Below are 24,189 nucleotides of genomic sequence, written 5' to 3'. Positions count from 1 at the left end.
GGGAGATGGGAGCCAGGACTCCTGGATTCTCTCCCTGGTTTGGGGGGGGGAGTGGGGTCTAGTGGTTAGAGTGCCTCTGTCTGTATCGTGTGGGGGGTCCCTTCTGGGCCAGGCAGCCCCCCCCCCAGTTAACGCTCCTCTTCTCCTGCTGTTTCTTCCTAGAAAATGGAAAAGGTCGGTGACCCCCCTGGAGCCCCCCAATTTGCATGTTTGTGGGGACAGGCTGGTTCCGCGGGGAAAATAATTTAGAGACACCCACGGGCTGAGCTAAGTACCCGGTTCTTATCCTGCCGGGCCCCCTAGCGCCCCCTAGCACCAGGGAGAGCGTCCCCCTACTGCCCTCCAGCACCCCCTAGCACCACACTGGGGCATTGGGCCAGCCCTGACTGGCGGGGAGAGCACCCCCTGCTGCGCCCCACAGCGCCCCCTAGCGCTGCATTGGGGTCAGCGCTAGCACCAGGGAGAGCACCACCCTACTGCCCCCCCCAGCGCCGCTCTGGGGCATCAGGCCAGCCCTGACTGGCGGGGAGAGCACCCCCTCCTGAGCCCCCCGCAGCGCCCCCTAGTGCTGCATTGGGGTCAGCACTAGTGCCAGGGAGAACGCCCCCTACTGAGCCCCCCGCTCCCTGCAGCACGACCCCCTCCCGGAGCCTGGTGCATGGCTGTGGGGCCCTGGTCTGAAGCATGAACACCCCCCGCCCCCCCCATCTTCACACCTTGTGCCTGATCTTGTCTTCCAATCCTTGCTTCCCATTGGCTGTTCCATCCCCCCCTCGCTTCTCCCATTGGTCCATTTGTACCCTCTGTGGCTTCTCCTCCTCTGTGATTGGATGATTCTGCCTCCCGTGGCTTGTTATGATGCCCCCCTTGTGTCTGGTTGGTTTGTGGGTTCCCCCTCCCCTTTCATGGCCGGTCCCATCTGGGGCTCCCCTGTCCACGCCCCAACCCATCTCATGTCCCCCCGTCCGTGGCTGGTCTGGTCCATGTCCCCCCGTCCGTGGCTGGTCCGGTCCGTGTCCCCCCGTCCGTGGCTGGTCCGGCCCTGTCGCCCTGTCCGTGGCTGGTCTGGTCCGTGTGTCGCCCCATCCGTGGCTGGTCCGGTCCGGTCCGTGTCCCCGTGTCTGTGGCTGGTCCGGTCCCTGTCGCCCCGTCCGTGGCTGGTCCGGTCCGTGTGTCATCCCGTCTGTGATTGGTCTGGTCCGTGTCCCCGCGTCCGTGGCTGGTCCGGTCTGGTCCATGTCCCCGCGTCCGTGGCTGGTCCGGTCTGGTCCCTGTCCCCCCGTCCGTGGCTGGTCCGGTCCGTGTCCCCCCGTCCGTGGCTGTCCACGCCCACAGGCTGCCGGGGAGGCTGGGCCGATCGGAGAGCCTGCGTGTGACCGAGCGGAAGCGCTCGCAGCGCGGCTCGGCCAAGGGGAAGCAGCTGCGTTCCCGCAGCGACGTGGACCTTGAGGCGGCCACCCGCGCCGGGGAGCTGCAGGAGAGACCCCCCCTGGGGCCGGGGCGCCCGAGGCCCGGCGGCGTCACGTAGGTGTCGGGGAGCCCCCAGCCCACGGATTCACTCTTTGCAGGCCAGCGGGGCGGGGGGCTGGGGGCAGGGGCGAAGTGGGGGGGAGCTGAGGGACTGGGGGGGCCTTGGGGCGCAGCCCTCCCTGCTCTCACGCACCCTCTCCCCACAGCCCGGAGCCCGGGGGGGCCGGGGGAGGGGAGCCCCCGCAGTCCTTTCTGCTTCCCCAGTCTGAGGAGACTGAGCCGCGCGTTTCGGAGCTGGAGCCGGAGCCGCCGACCTGGCGCCAGCGGGTCCCCCCCGACACCCTCCTCAGGCTGAAGAAAGGCGAAGTCAAGCGGCAAGAGGTCATCAACGGTGGGTGGGGAGAGACCTCGGCCCTAGACTGCAACCCCCTAGTCCCCAGCCCCCCGGCTCCCCCCTAACCCCCCGGTTCTGGCTCCCACCCGCCAACTCCCACCCCCAGTCCCCCAAATCCCCCCAGATCCCCGCAGCCCCTCAACTTCCCCCCAGTCCCCAGCTCCCACCCCCCAACTCCCACCCAGTCCCCCAAATCCCCCGCAGATCCCCACAGCCCTCCAACTTCCCCCCACTCCCCGGCTCCTGCCCCCAACTCCTGCCCCTAGGCCCCCAAATCCCCCCAGATCCCCGCAGCCCCCCAACTTCCCCCCAGTCCCCAGCTCCCACCCGCCAACTCCCGCCCCCAGTCCCCTGATTCCTGCCCCCCCCACTCCCCAGCTCCAACCCCCAACTCCCCCCCTGGCACCCCGATTCCTGCCCCTGCTCCCCTGACTCCCGTCCCCCAACTCCTCCCCTCGGTTCCCGACCCTGGCTCCCACCCTTGTCCCCCCGCCTCCCACCCCCTACACCCACCCCTGCCCCCCAACTTCTGCCCCAGCCCCCCAGCTCCCAACCCCCAACTCCTGCCCACGGCCCCCCAGTTTGCCCACACAGTCCCCCAACAACTGCCCAGCCTCCCACCCCCCCAGACCACCACCAATGGTAGATGGGGTGGAGACCCCATAAGCCTCCAAGTCTCCCCCAAACCTCCCACAGCTCTGCCAGGGGAGGGGGAGTGAGAGCCCCCAGCCGTGCACCCCTGACCCCCCCTGTGCCCCCCCAGAGCTGTTCCTCACCGAACACGCCCACGTGCGGATGCTGCGGGTGCTTCTGGAGGTTTTCTACCAGCCGCTGCTCAGCGAAGGTTTCTTCCAGGAGACCGAACTGGCCAACATCTTCCCTGGCCTGGACGAACTGATGGACGTGCACAGTGAGTGGCGGGGGGCCTTTGGGGGGGCACATACAAAGGGGCTGGGGGGCAGGGAGCATGGGCAGGGGGTGTCGCTGGGGGAGGGGCAGGGGTGTTGCTGGTGGCTGGGGAGGGGCAGGGGGTGTCGTGGGGGAAGGGCAGGGGGTGTGGCTGGGGGAGGGGCAGGGGGAGCTGGGGGGCGCTGGCTGGCTCTGACACCCCCCCTGCCCCCCAGCCACGTTCCTCGAGAGCCTGAAGAAGCTTCGGGAGAAGAGCGACTGCATCATTGCCGAGATCGGGGACACGCTGCTGGCCCGGGTACGGGGGGGCTAGTAACCCGGCGGGGTGTCCAAGGGGTGGACAGTGGGGGGTGTTGCGGATTGTGGGGGAGTTAGGGCCCTGCACCCCTCTTCCCGAGATTCACTGCGACTCTCAGCCAGCCAGTAAAGCTAGGGTTACCATATTTCAGCGAGCAAAAAAGAGGACGGGAGAAGCCCCGCCCTAGCCCCGCCCCTGCCCCTCCCACTTCCCGCCCCCCCTGACCTCCCAACCCTCCCCCGTTCCTTGTCCCCTGACTACCCCCTCCTGGGACCCCTGCCCCTAACTGCCCGCCAGGACTATCTAAGCCTCCCTGCCTCTTGTCCCCTGACTGCCCCAACCTTTATCCACACCCCCACCCCCAGACAGACCCCTGGGACTCCCACGCCCCATCCAACCACTCCCCACCCCCTGACAGCCCCCCCCAGAACTCCCAACCCATCTAAACCCCTCTGCTCCCTGTCCCCTGACTGCTCCGATCCCTCTCCCCACTCCTGCCCCCTGACAGCTCCCCCCCAGAACTTCCAGCCCCCTACCCCCCCGCTCCTTGTCCCCTGACTGCCCCCTCCTGGGACCCCTGCTCCTAACTTCCCTCCAGAACCCCACCCCCTACCTAAGACTCCCTGTTCCTTGTCCCCTAACTGCCCCCTCCTAAGACCCCCCCCCAACTGCCCACCAGGACCCTACCCCCTACCTGTACCCTGACTGCCCAAAACTTTCTCCACTCCCCCCAAAAAGCCCCCCCCCGTTTCTTGACTGCCCCCTCCAGAACCTCCCTGCCCCTTCTCCTGCCCCCCTTACCCTGCTGCTCAGAACAGGGTGTTGGGCTCTGTGCGAGCCGGACACGTGGCTATGCTCCCCAGCACAACAAAACCGGGTCCCTGGCCCTGCACAACAAAACCCGGTCCCTGGCCCGGACCGGGTTGCAGGGGAGAGCTGTCCTTGTATCAGCACAAAGTGCTCTCCCTCCCGTTTTGCTACGCTGCATGGCAGAAACCGCTCCCAGTTGCAAAAGGGGAGGGCTGCACTTTGTGCTGAGACACTTGCTGGAATGCAGGGCGGATCCGGCTCCTCTCCAGCTGCTCCGGACTCCAGCCCGGGACTTTCCTGCAGCCCTCCCAGCCGCTCCGGGGGAGGGGGGAAATCCCGGACATTGTGAGTGCTTTACAAATTCCCCCCCGGACGCTATTTTTAGCACAAAAAGGAGGACATGTCCGGGTAAATCCGGACGAATGGTAACCCTAGTAAAGCAGAAGGTTTATTTAAGGACAGGAACACAGTCTCAAGCAGAGCGTGTAGGTACGACCAGACCCCCTCAATTAGGTCCCTCGGGGAGGTTCAGGGAGCTTAGACCCCAGCTTGGGGTTCCCTGCGTTGCACCACCCAGCCCCAACCGAAACTAAACTCCAAACTCCTCCCGCTGCTCCTCTCCTTTGTTCAGTCTCCCGGGCAGAAGGTGTTAATTCTCCCCACCCCCGTTCCTGGCTCAGGTTACAGCTCAGGTAGCTTCCTTCAAGGGAAGTCCCACCTCCTCACTGCAATCCCCCTGCAACATTCCCAGGTCAAATCTGCCCTGCTCCCTGCTCCGTCACATCTCTCCCCCCTTCGAGACTGAACTGAGCGGGGTCACTCTGACCAGTGACCTGGGGAAGTTCAGGGCTCCCTCTCCGGGACAATGCGTCCGCTATCAGGTTGTCACGTCCCTTCACATGGACCACGTCCATGTCATAATCCTGCAGGAGCAGGCTCCATCTCAGGAGCTTGGCGTTGGCTCCTTTCATCTGGTGCAGCCAGGTCAGGGGAGAGTGGTCGGTGTGCACGGTGAAGTGACGCCCAAAGAGATATGGCTCTAGTTTCTTGAGGGCCCACACCATGGCCAGGCATTCCTTCTCGATGGCCGCGTAGTTCTGCTCCCGGGGTAGCAACTTCTTGCTCAGGTACACGATGGGGTGTCTCTCCCCCTTTTCATCCTCCTGCATTAACACCGCCCCCAGTCCTGTGTCTGAGGCGTCGGTGAACACCATAAAGGGCTTGTCAAAGTCTGGGTTTGCCAGAACTGGGCCACTGACCAGAGCCTCCTTCAGCGCCCGGAGAGCCTCCTGGCACTCCTCGGTCCAGACCACTTTGTCTGGCTTCCCCTTCTTGCACAGCTCAGTGATGGGGGCGGCTATGGCGCTAAAGTGGGGCACAAACCTCCGATAGTACCCTGCCATCCCAATAAAGGCTTGGACCTGCTTTTTGGTTTGAGGAGCGGGCCAGTCTCTGATCACCTCCACTTTGGCTGGTTCCGGCTTTAGGCAGCCGCTTCCCACCCGGTGGCCTAGGTAGGATACCTCAGCCATCCCCACCTTGCACTTCTCCGGTTTTACGGTCAGCCCAGCCTTCTGGAGTCGGTCCAGCACTTGTCTAACCTGGGATATGTGGTCCTCCCAGGTCTGGCTAAAGACACAGATGTCATCGATATACGCCACGGCAAAACTCTCCATCCCCCTCAGTAGCTGATCCACCAGGCGCTGGAAGGTGGCCGGCGCTCCCTTGAGGCCGAAGGGCAGGGTCAGGAACTCATAGAGCCCCAGAGGGGTGACAAAGGCCGATTTCAGCCTGGCATCTGCATCCAGCGGCACTTGCCAATAGCCCTTTGTAAGATCCATGGTGGTAAGGTACCGAGCACCTCCCAGCTTGTCTAGGAGCTCGTCCGGCCTGGGCATGGGGTAGGCATCGGCTACAGTGATGGCATTGAGCTTCCGATAGTCCACACAGAACCGGATCGACCCGTCCTTTTTGGGGACCAGCACCACCGGCGAGGCCCAAGGGCTGGAAGACGGCTGGATCACCCCCAAAGCCAGCATGTCACTGACCTCTCTTTCCAGGTCCTGAGCAGTTTTCCCTGTGGCTCGGAAGGGGGAGCATTTTATAGGCGGGTGCGATCCTGTCTGCACCCGGTGGACAGTCAGATTAGTGCGTCCAGGCTGGTTGGAAAACAGCTGCTGGTACAGATGCAGCACCCCTCCGATCTCAGCTCGCTGGGCAGGGGTTAGCCGATCAGAGAGGGGAATTGCTTCCAGGGGGAAGCCAACTCTTGTCCCAGGGAATAGATCTACTAAAGGGTCATCTCCCTGCCCCTCCCACTGTCCACACACGGCCAACACCATATTCCCCCTGTCATAATATGGCTTCATCATATTCACATGGTACACCCGGTGGTGGTGTGCCCGGTTCGACAGCTCCACCACATAGTTTACCTCGTTTAGTTGCTTGACAACCTTGAAGGGCCCTTCCCAGGCGGCCTGGAGTTTGTTTTTCCTCACGGGGATGAGGACCATCACCTGATCCCCAGTGGCGAAGGCGCGGGCCCGTGCTGTGCGGTCATACCAGACCTTCTGCTTCCTCTGGGCTCTGGCCAGATTCTCCCTGGCCAGGCCCATGAGCTCGGCAAGTCGTTCCCGGAAGGTCAGGACATACTCCACCACCGACTCTCCGTCAGGAGTGGCCTTCCCCTCCCATTCGTCTCTCATCAGGTCCAGGGGCCCCCTTACCCGCCTTCCATATAGCAGTTCGAAAGGCGAAAACCCGGTAGACTCCTGGGGTACCTCCCTGTACGCAAACAGCAGGTGAGGTAAGTACTTGTCCCAGTCCTGCGGGTGCTGATTCATAAATGTTTTCAGCATCATTTTTAGCGTCCCATTGAACCTCTCCACCAGCCCGTTGGATTGGGGGTGATATGCTGAGGCCCAGTTGTGCCGGACCCCACATCTCTCCCACAAGCACCGGAGTAGGGCCGACATGAAGTTGGACCCTTGGTCCGTCAAGACTTCCTTGGGGAACCCCACTCGGCTGAAAATGGTCAGCAGCGCATCCGCCACAGTGTCTGCTTCAATGGACGATAAGGGCACTGCCTCGGGGTAGCGGGTGGCGAAATCGACCACCACCAGGATGTATTTCTTCCCAGACCGGGTCGTCTTGCTGAGAGGTCCCACTATGTCCATGGCCACCTTCTGGAAAGGCTCCTCTATGATGGGCAAAGGTCTCAATGCTGCCTTCCCCTTGTCCCGGGCCTTCCCCACCCTCTGGCAGGGGTCACAGGATCGGCAGTACTGCCGGACGTTGGTGAAGACCCCGGGCCAGTAAAAGTTCTGTAGCAGCCTCTGCCTGGTGCGCCGGATCCCCTGGTGCCCTGCGAGAGGGATGTCATGGGCCAGGTACAGTAGCTTGTGGCGAAACTTCTGGGGAACCACCAGCTGCCTCCTGATCCCCCATGACTCCACTTCCCCTGGGGGAGCCCACTCTCGGTACAGGAACCCCTTCTCCCACAGGAACCTCTCCTTGCATCCTCTCCTCATGGTCTGTACCACACTGAGGTCAGCCAGGCCCCTTAGCTTCCGCAGGGAGGGGTCCTTCTGCAACTCGGCCTGGAACTCGGCGGCTGGGGAAGGGATGGGGACCTGCTCCCTCTCGTCGGCTGGGTCGGAAGCCCCAGCCACCCCGCGGCCTGTCCTTGGGTGTTCCCTCCCCACCCGGGAAGGGTTCGGTGCCTCCGGTGGGACATCCTTCCCAAGGTCAGGGCGTAGTGCCCCTCGCCGGCTCTGGCTACGGGTCACGACTAAGGCGGTCTGGGGGCTGCTTGGCCAGTCCTCTAGGTCCCCCCCCATCAACACCTCAGTGGGCAAATGGTGGTGCACTCCCACGTCCTTGGGGCCCTCCTTGGCCCCCCATTTCAGGTGTACCCTCGCTACGGGAACCTTGAATGGGGTCCCGCCCACCCCGGTCAGGGTCAGGAAGGTGTTGGGCACCACCCGATCTGGGGCCACCACCTCGGGCCGGGCCAGTGTCACCTCTGCGCCCGTGTCCCAGTATCCATAAACTTTCTTCCCATCCACCTCCAGGGGAACAAGGCACTCGCTCCGCAGGGACAGCCCTGCGCCAACCCTGTAAACGGAGAACTTTGAATCCGGAGCATCTGGCCCCCCAGAGAAGCTGGCCGGGGGCCCTTCTCTCTCTTGAGCAGTTGATAAGCTGCCAGCCACTCTTGCGTGGGAAGCCTGCCCCTCGTCCGTCTGGGCCTCTACCAAGTTAACCCGGTGCGGGTTCGGTCTGCTCAGTCTGTCTTTGAGCTTGGGGCACTGGGCCCGAACGTGGCCTCTTCGGCCGCAGTAATAGCAGCTCAGGTCCCGTGGGTCCCCTCGAGCCGGTCGGTTGTCCCTGATGCTGGGCCTTCCCCGTGGGAGGGGATTCCCCATATTCCCCCTTTGGGAGGTCCCAGGGTGACTCTCTCTCTGCATCGCGGCGGGCCTGTTCCTTTGGGGCTCCTCCCTGCCACCCCCTGACCGGCTCTTTACAAACTCATCAGCCAGCTGCCCGGCGTGTCGCGGGTTCTCTGGCTTTCTGTCCACCAACCACAGCCTCAGGTCGGATGGGCACCGCTCATACAGTTGCTCCAGTACCAGCAGTTTAATCAGGTCCTCCTTCGTCTGGGCCCCACCAGCCCACTTGCTGGCGTATCTTTCCATGCAGACGGCTAGTTGCAGATATGAGATCTCAGGGGTTTTATCTTGACTCCGGAACCTTTCCCGGTACATCTCAGGAGTCAGCCCAAACTCTCGTAGCAGGGCCTTTTTGAATAGTTCGTAGTCCCCTTTCTCTGCCTCTCCCAGTTGGCGGTACAATGCCACGGCTTTGGGGTCCAGTAAGGGGGTAAGGACCCGGAGTCTGTCCGCGGGATCCACCCGGTGCAGCTCGCAGGCCGTCTCAAAGGCCTCCAGGAAGTCATCCATGTCCTCCCCCTCCTTGTATGGGGCCATGATGCACTTATCAAAGCTCCGTGCAGTCCTGGGTCCACCCTCACTCACCGCAGCCGGGGGTTCGCTGCCCTTCAATCTCGCCAGTTCCAGGTCATGCTGACGCTGTCTCTCATTCTCCTCCCGTTCATGCTGACGCTGTCTCTCTTCATGCTGTCTCTGTTGTTCACGATCCTCCAGCTCTCTCAGTTTTAGCTCTTTCTCCCATTCCAGCCAATTCCGCTCCCCGGATGCCGAACGTCGCCGGGAGGATCCTCTGCTGGCCGGCGAGCTTCGCCGGGGGGATCCCCTGCTGGCCGGGGGGGTCACGGCGCCTTCGGTATTTGCTGGGCTCCTCCCCACCCTTCCCCTAGGCATAGGGAGGAGGGGTCTCGGGAAGCCCTCAGCAGCCGGCTGACCACTCCCAGCTGGGACAGACACTGGTGCCTGCGCTGCATTTGCCAGGCTGCTTCCCTGAGACACAGGGATCAGTTCATTCGCGCGATCTTCCGCCTCCAGCTGGGCAATGAGCTGTTCTTTGGTGAGCCTCCCAATGCGCAGCCGCCTCTGCTTGCACAGCTCCACCAGGTCGCTCTTAAGCCGCTTGGCATACATCTTCCTGCTGGCCACTCACCGGCCTGTGTGCTCACAGCTCCCCACATTTCCCAGGGGGCCCCCTAGTGTGCCAGCCCTTCTCGAGGTCACCACCTCTCTGCCAGGGTCGAGCTGCAGACTCCTCCGCCCCTGGGACCACTCGCTGCGATCCCCCCGGGGGACCCTGTTACTGCAAAAGTCCTTCTCGCTGGTCACACACTCCCAGGGGTAATAACCGTCTCTCTCCCACTCTTCAGCAGGCCTGGTCCCCGTCAATCCCCCTTCGTTTTACTGCTCCCCAGTCACTTACTGCAGGAAGCGCCGTCCACGGGGTGCAGTAGATCCCGCCGCTGCCACCAGTTGTTGCGGATTGTGGGGGAGTTAGGGCCCTGCACCCCTCTTCCCGAGATTCACTGCGACTCTCAGCCAGCCAGTAAAGTAGAAGGTTTATTTAAGGACAGGAACACAGTCTCAAGCAGAGCGTGTAGGTACGACCAGACCCCCTCAATTAGGTCCCTCGGGGAGGTTCAGGGAGCTTAGACCCCAGCTTGGGGTTCCCTGCGTTGCACCACCCAGCCCCAACCGCAAACTAAACTCCCCAACTCCTCCCGCTGCTCCTCTCCTTTGTTCAGTCTCCCGGGCAGAAGGTGTTAATTCTCCCCACCCCCGTTCCTGGCTCAGGTTACAGCTCAGGTAGCTTCCTTCAAGGGAAGTCCCACATCCCCACTGCAACCCCCCTGCAACATTCCCAGGTCAAATCTGCCCTGCTCCCTGCTCTGTCACAGGGGGTGACCCCAGGATGGGTGGGGGTGGGGAGCCCGGGGATGGGGGTGGGGCAGGGGGTTGGATGCAGGGAACCCGTGATGGGGGCGGGCGGGGGGCCAGGGGCGGGGGGGGCAGAGCCACAGGCAGGTGAATACTCCCCCCCGCCCCCCAGTTTGACGGCACCGAGGGCGGCTGGTTCCAGAAGATCTCGGCCCGGTTCTGCAGCCGTCAGTCCTTCGCGCTGGAGCAGCTCAAGGCCAAGCAGCGCAAGGAGACGCGCTTCAGCCAGTTCATTCAGGTACCGGGGCCCCCGGCCCTGCGCCCCACGGCCTGCCCCGCTTCCCCCCGGCCCTGCGCCCCCGGCCCTGTGCCCCCCGGCCCCCTGGCCTGCCCTGCTTCCCCCCAGCCCTCCAGCACCCCGGCCCTGCACCCCCCGGCCCCCTGGCCTGCCCCGCTTCCCTCCAGCACCCCGGCCCTGTGCCCCCTGGCCTTCCTGGCTCTGCCTCCTGGCCTGCCCTACTTCCTGTCACGGAGTCCCTGGGCGATGCTCTGGACCTGCTCCCCACAAAGCCAGTCAGGACTCTGGGGAGCCTCCTCTCCCTCGGAGCAGACTGTCTTCAGGGCAAGGAGCTCACATGGCTTCACCTCCTGGGTCTCTCCTGGGAGCATTCAGCATCTGCCCCTCCGTGCACTTCCCACAGCGAGTCCGCCCAGGCGGGGTCCTGGGGCAGCCAGAGGGTCCTGCACCCCCACTTCACACTCAGACGTGACTCTCGGCCAGCCAGTAACACAGAGGTTTATTAGGCGACAGGAACACGGTGTAGGGCAGAGCTCGTTAGCACAAATCAGAGACTTTCAGCCAAGTCCATCTTGAGGGGAGGGGAGCCCAGAGCCAGGGCTGGTCCCCGTTCCAAGCCAGCCGAGAGTCTCGCTTCCAGCTGCCCGGCCCCTGCCCGGCCCATTGTTCCTCCTCCGGCCTTTATCTCGCTTCCTGGCCAGAGTCACCTGGTCGCATCCCCCTCCTGGGGCTCAGGTTACGAGGGGGCAACCACAGCCCCCCTGCAGGCAGCTGGAGCAGCCCCCAAGTCGCACCCCCTTATTCCCACCACCCAGACATTGGTGCAGGACACAGGGAAACTGAGGCACACACTGCATCCATGCAAAACAGTACGACTCACATAGGCTCACCTACAACATAACCAGGGAAAATCCCCACTTCGTCACGCCCCCAGCCTGCCCCCCAGCCCTCCCACCCCGGCCTGCCCTGCCCCCGTCCCAGCGGCCTGTTCCCGCAGGAGGCAGAGAGCCAGCCGCGTTGCCGGCGGCTGCAGCTGAAGGACATCATCCCCATCGAGATGCAGCGTCTCACCAAGTACCCGCTGCTGCTGGAGAACATCGCCAAGTACACGGGTGAGGGGCCGCGGGGGGCAGGAGGTGCCATGGGGGAGGAAGAGTTGGGGAGAGGAAGGGGGCCTGGCTGGGGGCCAGGGGAGGGGTGGGCCAGGCACTGGGGGGTGGGGGGGCTGGCTTGTGGGCCAGGGACTGGCAGCCAGAGGGGGGCTGGGGGTTGGGGGGCCGGGGCGGGGGCACTGACCCAGCCTGTCCCTCCAGAGGAGGAGGAGGAGCGGGCGAAGGTGCAGCGGGCGGCCGAGTGCTGCCGGCAGATCCTCAACCACGTCAACCAGGAGGTGCGGCACATGGAGAACTTCATGGTGAGCCCCCCGCCGACCTTAACGCCCCCCCCACCCTGTTGGTCCAGCCGGCCTTAACGCCCCCCCCCCGACCCTGTCCGTCCAGCCGGCCTTAACGCCCCGCACTGTCTGTCCGTCCGTACCCGGCAGGGCCGGCTCTGGCTTTTTTGCCGCCCCAGGCAAAAAAGCCTCTGGCCACCCCCCCCCCGCCAGCGCAGCAGGGGAGGGCGGCCAGAGTGCCGGGGGGGAAGGCGGCGAGCCCCGGTCGTGGCCCCACTCTCCCTGGCGGCAGGAGCCGGAGCACCGTGCCACCCCTCTCCAGGTGCCGCCCCAAGCACAAGCTTGGTGGGCTGGTGCCTGGAGCCGGCCCTGGTACCCGGCCACCCTCCACAGCCCCGCGCCGGCCTTAACGCCCCCCCCCCCCCCCCCCCGACCCCGTCCGTCCAGCCGGCCTTAACGCCCTGCACTGTCTGTCCATCTGTACCCGGCCACCCTCCACAGCCCCGCGCCGGACTTAACGCCCCCCCCCCGACCCTGTCCGTCCAGCCGGCCTTAACGCCCTGCACTGTCTGTCCGTCTGTACCCGGCCACCCTCCACAGCCCCGCGCCGGCCTTAACGCCCCCCCCCGACCCTGTCCATCCAGCCGGCCTTAACGCCCTGCACTGTCTGTCCGTCTGTACCCGGCCACCCTCCACAGCCCTCCGCCAGCCTTAACGCCCCCCCCCCCGCCCACCCCAACCGACCTTAACGCCCTCCCCCCCCCCCCGACCCTGTCTGTCCAGCCAGCCTTAACACCCCCACCCTCCACCCCTGTCCAGCCGGCCTTAATGCCTCCCCCGCCCCGCCCCATCCATCCAGCCGGCTTTAATGCGCCCCCCGCCCCCTGCAGAAGCTGAAGGACTATCAGAAGCGCCTGGATCTCTCCAGCCTGAAGCAGAGCACGGACCCACTGCTCAGCGAGTTCAAGGTGGGGCCTCGCCCGGTGGGGGCGCTGGCTATGGGGGGGGGCTCCTGGGGGGAGCACTGGGGGCGGGGGGGCTGGCTATGGGGTAAGGGGGTACACTGGGGGCGGGGGGGCTGGCTATGGGATCGGGGAGGTCTGTTCCCATCTAACCGCCCCCCCCCCCGCTCCCCCAGAACACAGATATCAGCAAGCGGAACCTGGTGCACGAGGGCGGCCTGACCTGGCGCGTCAGTAAGGACAAGGCTGTGGGTGAGTGACGGGGGTTGGGGGGGCTGGGGGTCATCAGGGAGCCGTGAGGACTGGGGGAGCGGGGAGTGGGAGGACACTAGGGGCAGGAGGGGTGCGGGACTCGGGGCTGAGAGGTGGATGGGGGGTTCTGGGGGTTGGGACTGGGGGAGTTGGGGGGGTGAGGACACTGGGGACAGGGGGGGGGCTTGGGACCGGGAGGTGGATGGGGGGTTCTGGGGGTCAGGGGTGGGGGGCTTGGGGCTGGGAGGTGGATGGGGGGTTCTGGGGGTTGGGACTGCGGGAGTTGGGAGGTGTGAGGACACTGTGGGCAGGAGGGGTGGGGGCTCGGGGCCGGGAAGTGGATGGGGGGTTCTGGGGGTCAGGACGGGGGGGGTGAGGACACTGGGGGTGGGAGGGGTGGGGGGCTCGGGGCCGGGAGGTGGATGGGGGGTTCTGGGGGTTGGGACTGGGGGAGTTGGGGGGGTGAGGACACTGGGGGTGGGAGGGGTGGGGGGCTCGGGCCGGGAAGTGGATGGGGGGTTCTGGGGGTCAGGACGGGGGGGGGTGAGGACACTGGGGGTGGGGGGCTCGGGCCGGGAAGTGGATGGGGGGTTCTGGGGGTGAGGACACTGGGGGTGGGGGGCTCGGGGCCGGGAAGTGGATGGGGGGTTCTGGGGGTCAGGACGGGGGGGGTGAGGACACTGGGGGTGGGGGGCTCGGGGCCGGGAAGTGGATGGGGGGTTCTGGGGGTGAGGACACTGGGGGTGGGGGGCTCGGGCCGGGAAGTGGATGGGGGGTTCTGGGGTCAGGATGGGGGGGGTGAGGACACTGGGGGTGGGGGCTTGGGCCGGGAAGTGGATGGGGGGTTCTGGGGGTTAGGACGGGGGGGTGAGGACACTGGGGGTGGGGGGCTCGGGGCCGGGAAGTGGATGGGGGGTTCTGGGGGTCAGGACGGGGGGGGTGAGGACACTGGGGGTGGGGGGCTCGGGCCGGGAAGTGGATGGGGGGTTCTGGGGGTGAGGACACTGGGGGTGGGGGGCTCGGGCCAGGAAGTGGATGGGGGGTTCTGGGGGTCAGGACGGGGGGGGTGAGGACACTGGGGGTGGGGGGCTCGGGCCGGGAAGTGGATGGGGGGTTCTGGGGGTGAGGACACTGGGGGTGGGGGGCTCGGGCCGGGAAGTGGATGGGGGGTTCTGGGGGTGAGGACACTGGGGGTGGGGGGCTCGGGCCGGGAAGTGGATGGGGGGTTCTGGGGGTGAGGACACTGGGGGTGGGGGGCTCGGGCCGGGAAGTGGATGGGGGGCTCCGGGGGTCAGGATGGGGGGGGTGAGGACACTGGGGGTGGGGGGCTCGGGCCGGGAAGTGGATGGGGGGTTCTGGGAGTCAGGACAGGGGGGTGAGGACACTGGGGGTGGCGGGCTCGGGCCGGGAAGTGGATGGGGGGTTCTGGGGGTCAGGACGGGGGGGGGGTGAGGACACTGGGGGTGGGGGGCTCGGGCCGGGAAGTGGATGGGGGGCTCCGGGGGTCAGGACGGGGGGGTGAGGACACTGGGGGTGGGGGGCTCGGGCCGGGAAGTGGATGGGGGGTTCTGGGGGTGAGGACACTGGGGGTGGGGGGCTCGGGCCGGGAAGTGGATGGGGGGTTCTGGGGGTGAGGACACTGGGGGTGGGGGGCTCGGGCCGGGAAGTGGATGGGGGGCTCCGGGGGCCAGGAGGCGTCCCCCCCGCTGACCCCCCCACCCCCCAGACGTGCACGTGCTGCTCCTGGACGACATCCTGGTGCTGCTGCAACGGCAAGAGGAGCGGCTGGTTCTTCGCTGCCACAGCCGCCCCCCCGGCCCCACGCCCGAGCCCCGGCAGGTCCTGAGCCCCATCATCAAACTCAGCTCCGCCATGACTCGCGAGGTGGCCACAGGTCGGCAGCCAGGGGGGCTCTGCGGGGTTCAGGGGGCTCTGGGGGGGGCAGCCTGGGGGGCTCCCTGCCCCCCTACTGCGATGCTCCAACTGTGGGCGAGGACCAGACGGCAAGTGTGAACAGTCGGGATGGGGGGGGTAATAGGAGCCTATATAAGAAAAAGACCCAAAAATCGGGACTGTCCCTATAAAATTGGGACATCTGGTCATCCTAGGGCGAAGCCAATTGCTCCGGGGGGGCTGCCCCAGTGCATTGTGGGAAGTCCAGTCCCCCCCCCCCACACACACACACACAGGCAGCCTGAGCGGATGGTGCTGGGGGCGGGAGGGGCATTGGGTGGGGCCTGGAAGGGAGGGGGGACGGAGGGGTCTGTGAACCTGGGGGGGGCACTGTGGAGCCCCCCACTCATCGGCCCCTCCCCCTGCCAGACCGCAATGCCTTTTACGTCATCTTCAGCTGGGAGAACGGAGCCCAAATCTACGAGCTGGTGGCCCAGACGGTGTCGGAGAGAAAGAAGTGAGAGCTGGGGGGGCAGGGCTGGGCTAACGGGCTGCGGGTCGGGAGTGAGGGGCACCGGCAGAGCTGGGGGGGGAGCCCAGGTGTCATGCAGTTTGGGGGAGTCAGGGCCCTGCATCCCCCACTTCCTACGATTCCCTGGGACTCTCGGCCAGCCAGTAACACAGAGGTTTATTAGACGGCAGGAACACGGTCTAAAACAGAGCTTGTAGGTCCAGTGAACGGGACCCCTCCGCCGGGTCCATTCTGGGGGGCCCCAGGGAGCCCAGACCCCGGTGCTGGGCCTCCCCCCATCTCCCCAGCCAGCTCCCAACTGCAACCCCCTCCAGTCCCTCCTCTGCCTTTGTCTCTTTCCCAGGCCAGGAGGTCACCTGATCTCTTTGTTCTCCAACACCTTCAGTTGGCACCTTTGCAGAGGCCAGGCCATCAGGAGACAGGGTGTCGGCCATTCTGTGTGCAGACAGTATCACATCTGCCCTCTAGGGCTCTGCAACAATCACACCCCTTATCCCACCACCTAGAGACCTAAGAAATGCATAGGGGAAACTGAGGCACACACACAGTATTCAGTGAAAACATTAATAAGTCCCACTTCATCACAGGGGCACCGGCAGAGCTGTGGGGAGCCCAGGGCTGGACTGGCAGGGGCTGCGGGTCGGGAGTGAGGGGCACCGGCAGGGCTGGGCTAGCAGGGGGCTGCGGGTCGGGAGTGAGGGGCACCAGCAGAGCTGGGGGGAGCCCAGGGCTGGGCTAGCAGGGGCTGCGGGTCGGGAGTGAGGGGCACCGGCAGAGCTGGGGGCAGGGGAGGGTAAGGCTGGGTTAGCAGGGGAGTGAGGGGCACCGGCAGAGCTGGGGGCAGGGGAGGGTAAGGCTGGGTTAACAGGGGAGTGAGGGGCACCGGCAGAGCTCTGTCTCTCTCCGGTCCCTAGCTGGTGCGCTCTGATCAGCGAGACGGCCGGGTCTCTGAAGCTGCCGGGTTCCAATCGCCAGAAACCGCGTCGTGCTGCCCCGAGTCTGTCGGCCCCGTACAGCCCCAGCTAGTGAGTGCAGCGGGCGTGTGGGGCTGGGGCGGGGCTGGGGGCTGGTTATGCCGGGACCCCTTGTCTGGCAATGGGATGTGGCTGGCTCTGGGGTGGGGCCGGGGGGGTGGTTCTATGCGGAGTTATTTTTTTGGTGGGGGGGACTGTTCTTCCTTTCTTTGCTGACACCCCCACTCCCCCTCCTCTCCGCCTCCTGCAGTTACCGGGAGCCGCTGCTGAGCACCTCGGAGAACGGGAACTCGTCCAAGGAGAGGCTGCACTCGGACGGTGAGGGGGAGCTGGGGGGGGATAATGGGCAGCACCCACTGCCCTGCCCCCCAGGCCAAGGCAGGGAGACAGGGGACTTGTGGGGGGATGGGACAGCTATGTGGTGGTGGGGATCAGGACTCCTGGGTTCCGTGGTGGCTCTGGAGGGAGGGGGGGCAGGACTCCTGGGTTCCGTGGTGACTCCGAGGGGGGGGCAGGACTCCTGGTTCCGTGGGGGTCCCACGGGGGCTGACTGTCCCCTGCCCCCCAGAGCGGGAGAAGGACGGTGCGCTGGAGGGGATGGAGTTTGAGGAGCGCAGCCTGGAGAAGCCGGAGAAGGACTCGGAGCGGATCCTGGCGGAGTTGCTGGCTCTCCACAAACCCCAGGCGGTGGGGTGTGAGGGGGGGCTGGCAGCCGCCGCGCTGGAGAGAGGTGAGACCCCCCGAACCTCCCAACCTGTCCCCCTGCTGACCCCTCCATCCCACTCCCTGAGGGGGCTTGGGGTGAGCTGCCTGACCCCTGGGGCTGGGGTCTGACCCCCAAGTTGGGCTGGGTCCCGTTGGGTGGGGGGGCCTGTGGAGGGAATCCCCCCATCTGACCCTCCCCCCCCCCAGTGTCTGCGCTGAAGAGGCTGCTGGTCGGGGGGTCCCCCCTGCCGGAGGACAGGGACCTCGGCTCCCCCGAGGACGGCTGGCGGCGGGCGCCGGAGAACAGGGGCGCCGGAGATGAGGATGAGGAACGGGACGCGGGTGATGGCGCCGAGAGCGAGGGGGGGGCGCCAGGTATGAGAACAGTATGCTGGGAAATGGTGGGGGGCGATGGGAGCAGGGGCTGATGGGACATGCGGGTGGAGAGGGGCATGCTGGGAAATTCGGGGGGCGATGGGAGCAGGGGCTGATGGGACATGGGGGCGATGGGAGCAGGGGCTGATGGGACATGGGGGCGGAGAGGGGCATGCTGAGAAATGGGGGCGATGGGAGCAGGGGCTGATGGGACATGGGGGCGGAGAGGGGCATGCTGGGAAATGGGGGGCGATGGGAGCAGGGGCTGATGGGACATGGGGGCGGAGAGGGGCATGCTGGGAAATGGGGGGCGATGGGAGCAGGGGCTGATGGGACATGGGGGCGGAGAGGGGCATGCTGGGAAATGGGGGGCGATGGGAGCAGGGGCTGATGGGACATGGGGGCGGAGAGGGGCATGCTGGGAAATGGGGGGCGATGGGAGCAGGGGCTGATGGGACATGGGGGCGGAGAGGGGCATGCTGGGAAATGGGGGGCGATGGGAGCAGGGGCTGATGGGACATGGGGGCGGAGAGGGGCATGCTGGGAAATGGGGGGCGATGGGAGCAGGGGCTGATGGGACATGGGGGCGGAGAGGGGCATGCTGGGAAATGGGGGGCGATGGGAGCAGGGGCTGATGGGACATGGGGGCGGAGAGGGGCATGCTGGGAAATGGGGGGCGATGGGAGCAGGGGCTGATGGGACATGGGGGCGGAGAGGGGCATGCTGGGAAATGGGGGCGATGGGAGCAGGGGCTGATGGGATGGGGGTGGAGAGGGGCATGCTGGGAAATGGGGGCGATGGGAGCAGGGGCTGATGGGACATGGGGGCGGAGAGGGGCATGCTGGGAAATGGGGGCGATGGGAGCAGGGGCTGATGGGATGGGGGAGGAGAGGGGCATGCTGGGAAATGGGGGCGATGGGAGCAGGGGCTGATGGGATGGGGGTGGAGAGGGGCATGCTGGGAAATGGGGGCGATGGGAGCAGGGGCTGATGGGATGGGGGTGGAGAGGGGCATGCTGGGACATGCTCTCAGGGCGGGAGTTGCTGGACTGACCCGACTCCGTTGGTCTCCCACAAGGGGGGGCCCCGAACGGCCCCGGCTCTCCGGGTTTGGGGTCGCGGTGCCCGGACGGGGAGGGGCCCGGCTCCTCCATTGTGCTGACGCCCCGGCAGGCGGGGGACGTGCGGGTCAGCTGCCAGCACCTGGAGGAGGCTGTTCTCAGGCTGAAGGTACTGGGGGGGGGGCTGGGGGGAGATGGGGGTCTAGGGTGGTCAGTGGTGAGGGCTGGGGGGTTCGAGGGGAGATGGGGGGCTGAGGGGGTCAGTGTTGGGGGGAGATGTGGGGCTGGGGGGAGATGGGGGGCTGGGGGTCAGTGGTGAGGGCTGGGGGTCAGTGTGGGGTTCGAGGGGAGATGGGGATGGGGGGTCAGGGTCCGGGGTTGGGGGAGATGGGGATCTAGGGGGTCAGTGGGGGGGTTCAAGGGGAGATGGGGACAGGGGTTCAGTGTCCGGGGTCGGGGGGAGATGGGGGGCTGAGGGGGTCAGTGTCAGGGGGAGATGGAGGGCTGGGGGGAGATGGGGGTCTAGGGGGGTCAGTGGTGAGGGCTGGGGGTCAGTGGGGGGGTTCGAGGAGAGATGGGGACAGGGATTCAGTGTCCCAGATCGGGGGGAGATGGGGGGCTGAGGGGGTCAGTGTCAGGGGGAGATGTGGGGCTGGGGGGAGATGGGGGTCTAGGGTGGTCAGTGGTGAGGGCTGGGGGTCAGTGGGGGGTTCGAGGAGAGATGGGGGTCTAGGGGGTCAGTGGGGGGTTCGAGGGGAGATGGGGACAGGGGTTCAGTGTCCGGGGTCGGGGGGAGATGGGGGGCTGGGGGTGAGTGTCAGGGACTGGGGGGAGATGGGAGTCTAGGGAGGTCAGTGGTGAGGGCTGGGGGTCAGTGGGGGGGTTCGAGGAGAGATGGGGGGCTGAGGGGGTCAGTGGGGGGTTCGAGGAGATATGGGGACAGGGGTTCAGTGTCCGGGATCGGGGGGAGAAGGGGGCCTGGGGGTCAGTGTCTGGGGAGATGGGGGGCTGGGGGGAGATGGTGGTCTAGGGGGGTCAGTGGTGAGGGCTGGGGGTCAGTGGGGGGGTTCGAGGGGAGATGGGGGGCTGAGGGGGTCAGTGTCGGGGGGAGATGGGGGGCTGAGGGGGTCAGTGGGGGGAGGGGCTGCTGTGATGGCTCCACTCTCTTCATTTCACCCATGAGTAATCCCCCCCCCGGCCCCCCAGGACATGGAAGACGACTATTCCCAGCTGCAGCAGCTCCTGGCCAAGTACAGCTCCCCCCCCTCCCCCAGCTTCACATGAGGGGAGCCCTGCTGCAGGTGAGGCCAGGGGCCCAGTCGGGGGCTCCCCCCGGCCGTCAGGCCTGGCACTGGGAGTGTGGGGCAGGGGGCTCGCTGGGAAGCCTGTGGGGGGTGTGGGGCAGGGAGTCCGGGGGTGGCAGGGGGCTCGCTGGGAAGCCTGTGGAGGGTGTGGGGCAGGGAGTCGGGGGTTGCAGGGGGCTCACAGGGGGGTGTGGGGCAGGGGGCTCACTGGGAGGCCCGTGGGGGGTGTGGGGCAGGGAATCCGGGGGTGGCAGGGGGCTCGCTGGGGGGTGTGGGGCAGGGGGCTCGCTGGGAAGCCTGTGGGGGGTGTGGGGCAGGGGGGCTGGGGGGTGTGGGGCAGGGGGCCCACCGTTGAGTTTGGGGTTCTGACCCTGTTCCCGTTGTCTTGTCTCTGCAGCCCCCTCGCCCCGGAGGAAGAGGCCGGGCGGTCTTTGCCCTCCCGCCGGGGGTCTCCTGGGGGGGCGCTGCTGGAGTGGGTTGGGTACCTCTGTTCTCTAGGACACGCTGTGGTGCTGTGTCCAGGAGCCGGGGGCGTGTACACGTAGAGATGGGATCCGGGGGCGGGGGGAATCTCCCCCAGGCCTGGCCCCGAATTGCCCCGCTCTGAAATCCCCAGCGGGGGCACAGCCCGTGTGGCTCCCCCCGGGATGAGACACCCCTCCCCCGCTAGCCGCCCTCAGGGGGGGTTACCCCCAAACTCCCTCCAGCAAACGCACGTCCCCCTCCACTCCCAATCTGTCCCATCCTCCGAGCCAGCCAGTCCCTGCCCTGGGGACGGACTGGGGCCAGTGCCCCCTCGAGGGGAACGGCCCAATGTCCCATTCCCCTCCCTTGGCTGAGCCTGGCCAGTGCTGTTTGCGGGATCGGCCAGCAGGGGGCGCTGCAGCTGCAAGGTTTTCCCCACCCCTTGAGATCAGTATTTGGGGGAGGGGGGTTACATTCCACTGCCCCCCATCCCCTGCCATGTGCCTTAGGGGCCGACCCCCGAGAGCCGCTTTTATATAGAGAGAGCTATGTTTTACTTTTGCTGGGATATTTTTATATATATGATTTATAGGGGGGGACCCCAGAACCTGGAGTGTGGGGGGGGGGGGGCAGCGGTTGGTTTGTGCCGACATGGCAGCTGGGCTGGCACAGAATCATTGGAACCAAAAAAAGGGGGGGCAGGTGGGATGGGGGATGGGCCCCCTAATTCCCTTGTACCCTACGGGCGTCCCCCCCCAAGATAGGGCTTTTTCCAGGGGCTTCCATTGCTTTTAAAAAGCAGGTAGAAATTCCCTAGAGAATTTCTGGGGGGGGGGGTGTCCCCACAGAGACTCCTCCATGCCCCCCCAGTTCTCTGTCTGCCCCCCCCCCGCGCTCAGTGAGATTTTTACAATTCTGCTTTTTAACTAGGTGTTTGTGTGGGGGGGCAACATGGAGGGGGGAGATCTGGGTTTAAATGTCCCCCCCAAGGAGCCAAAGGCTGACACCCCCTCCCAAAGGGAGAGCTGTTTGTAGGTATGATGGATGGTGGATGTCTGAAATCTGGGATGGGAGAAGTGGGGGGCACTGTGCCCCCCCCAGCTGGCTCTTCTGAGTATAACTTCGGGGGGGTGCTAAGGTACGGGAGGGTGTCACTGAACCAAAGAAACTGTAAAGATATCGAATAAAAACCGCTCTTGCTTCAGGACTCCGAGTGTCTCTGTTTGTCTGTGTGCGTGACCCTGTGTGATCCCAAGGGCCCCCCACTGACCCTGTGTGACCCTGTGTGACCCCATGGGCCCCCCATTTATCCCAAGGGCCCCCCACTGACCCTGTGTGACCCACTGACCCCAAGGGCACCCCACTGACCCCGTGTCCCACTCCCCTCCCACCTGTGGAGATGTGAGTTAGAACGGGGGAGGGGCTCGGGGCCCGGACTCCTGGGTTCCAGGCCCGGCTCAGGCCTGTGTAGAAATGTTTCCCACCCGCCCCAGCGCCTGAAGTTAATTTCTCTTTGAGGGTGGACAGAAAACAGGAATTTCTCCTCCGGCTTCTCCCCGAACGAAGCGTCCGGGCCCCACGCGCCATGGGGGGAGTTTATTGCTTGAGAGGCGTCAGCTCACCGCTGGCCCCAGAAATCGGCCGGGTTTGGTTGGTTTTTTTACACTCCATAAATTAATATTTACAAAAAAGGGGGAATTACTGGTTAAAATCTCGTCTCATTTCACCCCAGGGACAAGGGCCGGGACCGGCACAGGCTGGGGGGGCTATTTTACACTGATGGGGGCACAGACATATTGCACTTTGAGCGTTCGGAGAAGGGCAGGAAACGTTAAAGACTTTGATGCCCTGATCTGTTCCCTAAAGCCTGGGCTATAGCCCCTCCCTCCCCGCAAACTGGAGCCAGGACTCCTGGGTTCTCCCCCCCGCTCTGGGACCGGAGAGGGGGAGGTAGAGCGGGGGGGCCGGGAGCCAGGATGCCTGGGTTCTCTCCCCTGTTCTGGAAGGAGAGTGGGGGGTTAGACGGGATGCTGGGAGCCAGGACGCTGGGTTCTCTCCCCAGCTCTGGGAGGGGAGCGGGGGTTGGTGGTTAGAGTAGGGGGGGCTGGGAGCCAGGACGCCTGGGTTCTCTCCCCAGCTCTGTGAGGGGAGTGGGGTCTGGTGGATTAGAGCCGGGGGGGCGGGCTGGGAGCTAGGACTCCTGGGTTCTCTCCCCGGCTCTGGCCACAGAGTGCTTGGAACAAAGCTGCGGAAGGGATGTCTGAGCTGCGTTGCCACGTGGCATGTGCAGCAGCCCAGGGCAGATTAGTCCCAGGACTGGGCTAGCAGGGGCTGCGGGTCGGGAGGTGAGGGGCACCGGCAGAGCTGGGGGGGCCGGGCTGGGCTGGCAGGGGCTGCGGGTCGGGAGTGAGGAGCACCGGCAGAGCTGGTGGGGGGGGGGCTGGGCTGGCAGGGGCTGCGGGTCGGGAGTGAGGGGCACCGGCAGAGCTGGGGGGGGCGGGCCGGGCTGGGCAGGGGCTGCGGGTCGGGAGTGAGGGGCACCGGCAGAGCTGGGGGGGGCGGGCCGGGCTGGCAGGGGCTGCGGGTCGGGAGTGAGGGGCACCGGCAGAGCTGGGGGGGGCGGGCCGGGCTGGCAGGGGCTGCGGGTCGGGAGTGAGGGGCACCGGCAGAGCTGGGGGGGGGGCAGGGCTGGGCTGGCAGGGCTGCGGGTCGGGAGTGAGGGGCACCGGCAGAGCTGGGGGGGGGCAGGGCTGGGCTGGCAGGGGCTGCGGGTCGGGAGTGAGGGGCACCGGCAGAGCTGGGGGGGGGCAGGGCTGGGCTGGCAGGGGCTGCGGGTCGGGAGTGAGGGGCACCGGCAGAGCTGGGGGGGGGCAGGGCTGGGCTGGCAGGGGCTGCGGGTCGGGAGTGAGGGGCACCGGCAGAGCTGGGGGGGGCAGGGCTGGGCTGGCAGGGGCTGCGGGTCGGGAGTGAGGGGCACCGGCAGAGCTGGGGGGGGGGGCCGGGCTGGCAGGGGCTGCGGGTCGGGAGTGAGGGGCACCGGCAGAGCTGGGGGGGGGGGGGGGGCGGGGCCGGGGGGGGGGCTGGGGAGGGGGCTGGCGGGGGGGGGCGGGAGGGGGAGGGGGGGGGCTCCGGGGGGGCTGAGGGCGGGGGGGGGGGGGCAGGGCTGGGCTGGCAGGGGCTGCGGGTCGGGAGTGAGGGGCACCGGCAGAGCTGGGGGGGGCAGGGCTGGGCTGGCAGGGGCTGCGGGTCGGGAGTGAGGGGCACCGGCAGAGCTGGGGGGGGCAGGGCTGGGCTGGCAGGGGCTGCGGGTCGGGAGTGAGGGGCACTGGCAGGGCGGGGGGGGCAGGGCTGGGCTGGCAGGGGCTGCGGGTCGGGAGTGAGGGGCACTGGCAGGGCGGGGGGGGCAGGGCTGGGCTGGCAGGGGCTGCGGGTCGGGAGTGAGGGGCACCGGCAGAGCTGGGGGTGCTGGGCAGGGCTGGGCTAGCAGGGGCTGCGTGTCAGGAGAGAGGGGCACCAGCATAGCTGGGAGGTGTGGTGCCACCCCCTGGTGCCACGCCCCAGTACCCACCATGGATTGGGGAGGGGTGCGCTGGGGGTGTCCGGGACTCCGGGGGGGTTCTGGGTTGGGCGGATCAGGGCTCGGTTTGGGTCAGATCCGGCAGATTCTATGAATAAAACTTTCCTATAAAAATAGAGGCAGGGCGGAGCCGGGACTCGCTGGATGACCCCGAGGGCTCTGGCTGCAGCTGCCCTGTGCTGGGGGGTCCGGGGC

The 24,189-nt window shown here is 66.3% G+C and overlaps 1 protein-coding gene across 4 annotated transcripts in view; it reads left to right on the top strand.

Annotated features, from left to right (window-relative positions):
* The window catches only part of ARHGEF1 (Rho guanine nucleotide exchange factor 1), a 34,846-nt gene extending 13,222 nt beyond the window's left edge, over positions 1-21,624 (top strand). For all 4 annotated transcript variants that reach the window (XM_054010564.1, XM_054010562.1, XM_054010560.1 and 1 more), the window contains 17 exons: positions 1,677-1,861; positions 2,628-2,774; positions 2,989-3,071; positions 10,377-10,502; positions 11,500-11,614; positions 11,816-11,916; positions 12,786-12,863; positions 13,034-13,109; positions 14,836-15,003; positions 15,432-15,519; positions 16,449-16,559; positions 16,759-16,826; positions 17,077-17,238; positions 17,421-17,588; positions 18,666-18,817; positions 19,855-19,949; positions 20,350-21,624. In XM_054010564.1, coding sequence (XP_053866539.1) covers positions 1,677-1,861; positions 2,628-2,774; positions 2,989-3,071; positions 10,377-10,502; positions 11,500-11,614; positions 11,816-11,916; positions 12,786-12,863; positions 13,034-13,109; positions 14,836-15,003; positions 15,432-15,519; positions 16,449-16,559; positions 16,759-16,826; positions 17,077-17,238; positions 17,421-17,588; positions 18,666-18,817; positions 19,855-19,932 — 1,906 coding nt within the window. In that variant the 3' untranslated portion in view covers positions 19,933-19,949; positions 20,350-21,624. The remainder of the gene's footprint in view (positions 1-1,676; positions 1,862-2,627; positions 2,775-2,988; positions 3,072-10,376; positions 10,503-11,499; positions 11,615-11,815; positions 11,917-12,785; positions 12,864-13,033; positions 13,110-14,835; positions 15,004-15,431; positions 15,520-16,448; positions 16,560-16,758; positions 16,827-17,076; positions 17,239-17,420; positions 17,589-18,665; positions 18,818-19,854; positions 19,950-20,349) is intronic.
* Positions 21,625-24,189: the final 2,565 nt, after the last annotated feature.

Source organism: Malaclemys terrapin, chromosome 21 (assembly GCF_027887155.1).
Source record: "Malaclemys terrapin pileata isolate rMalTer1 chromosome 21, rMalTer1.hap1, whole genome shotgun sequence".
NCBI lineage: Eukaryota > Metazoa > Chordata > Testudines > Emydidae > Malaclemys > Malaclemys terrapin.
This window is presented reverse-complemented; position numbering and strand designations above follow the sequence as displayed.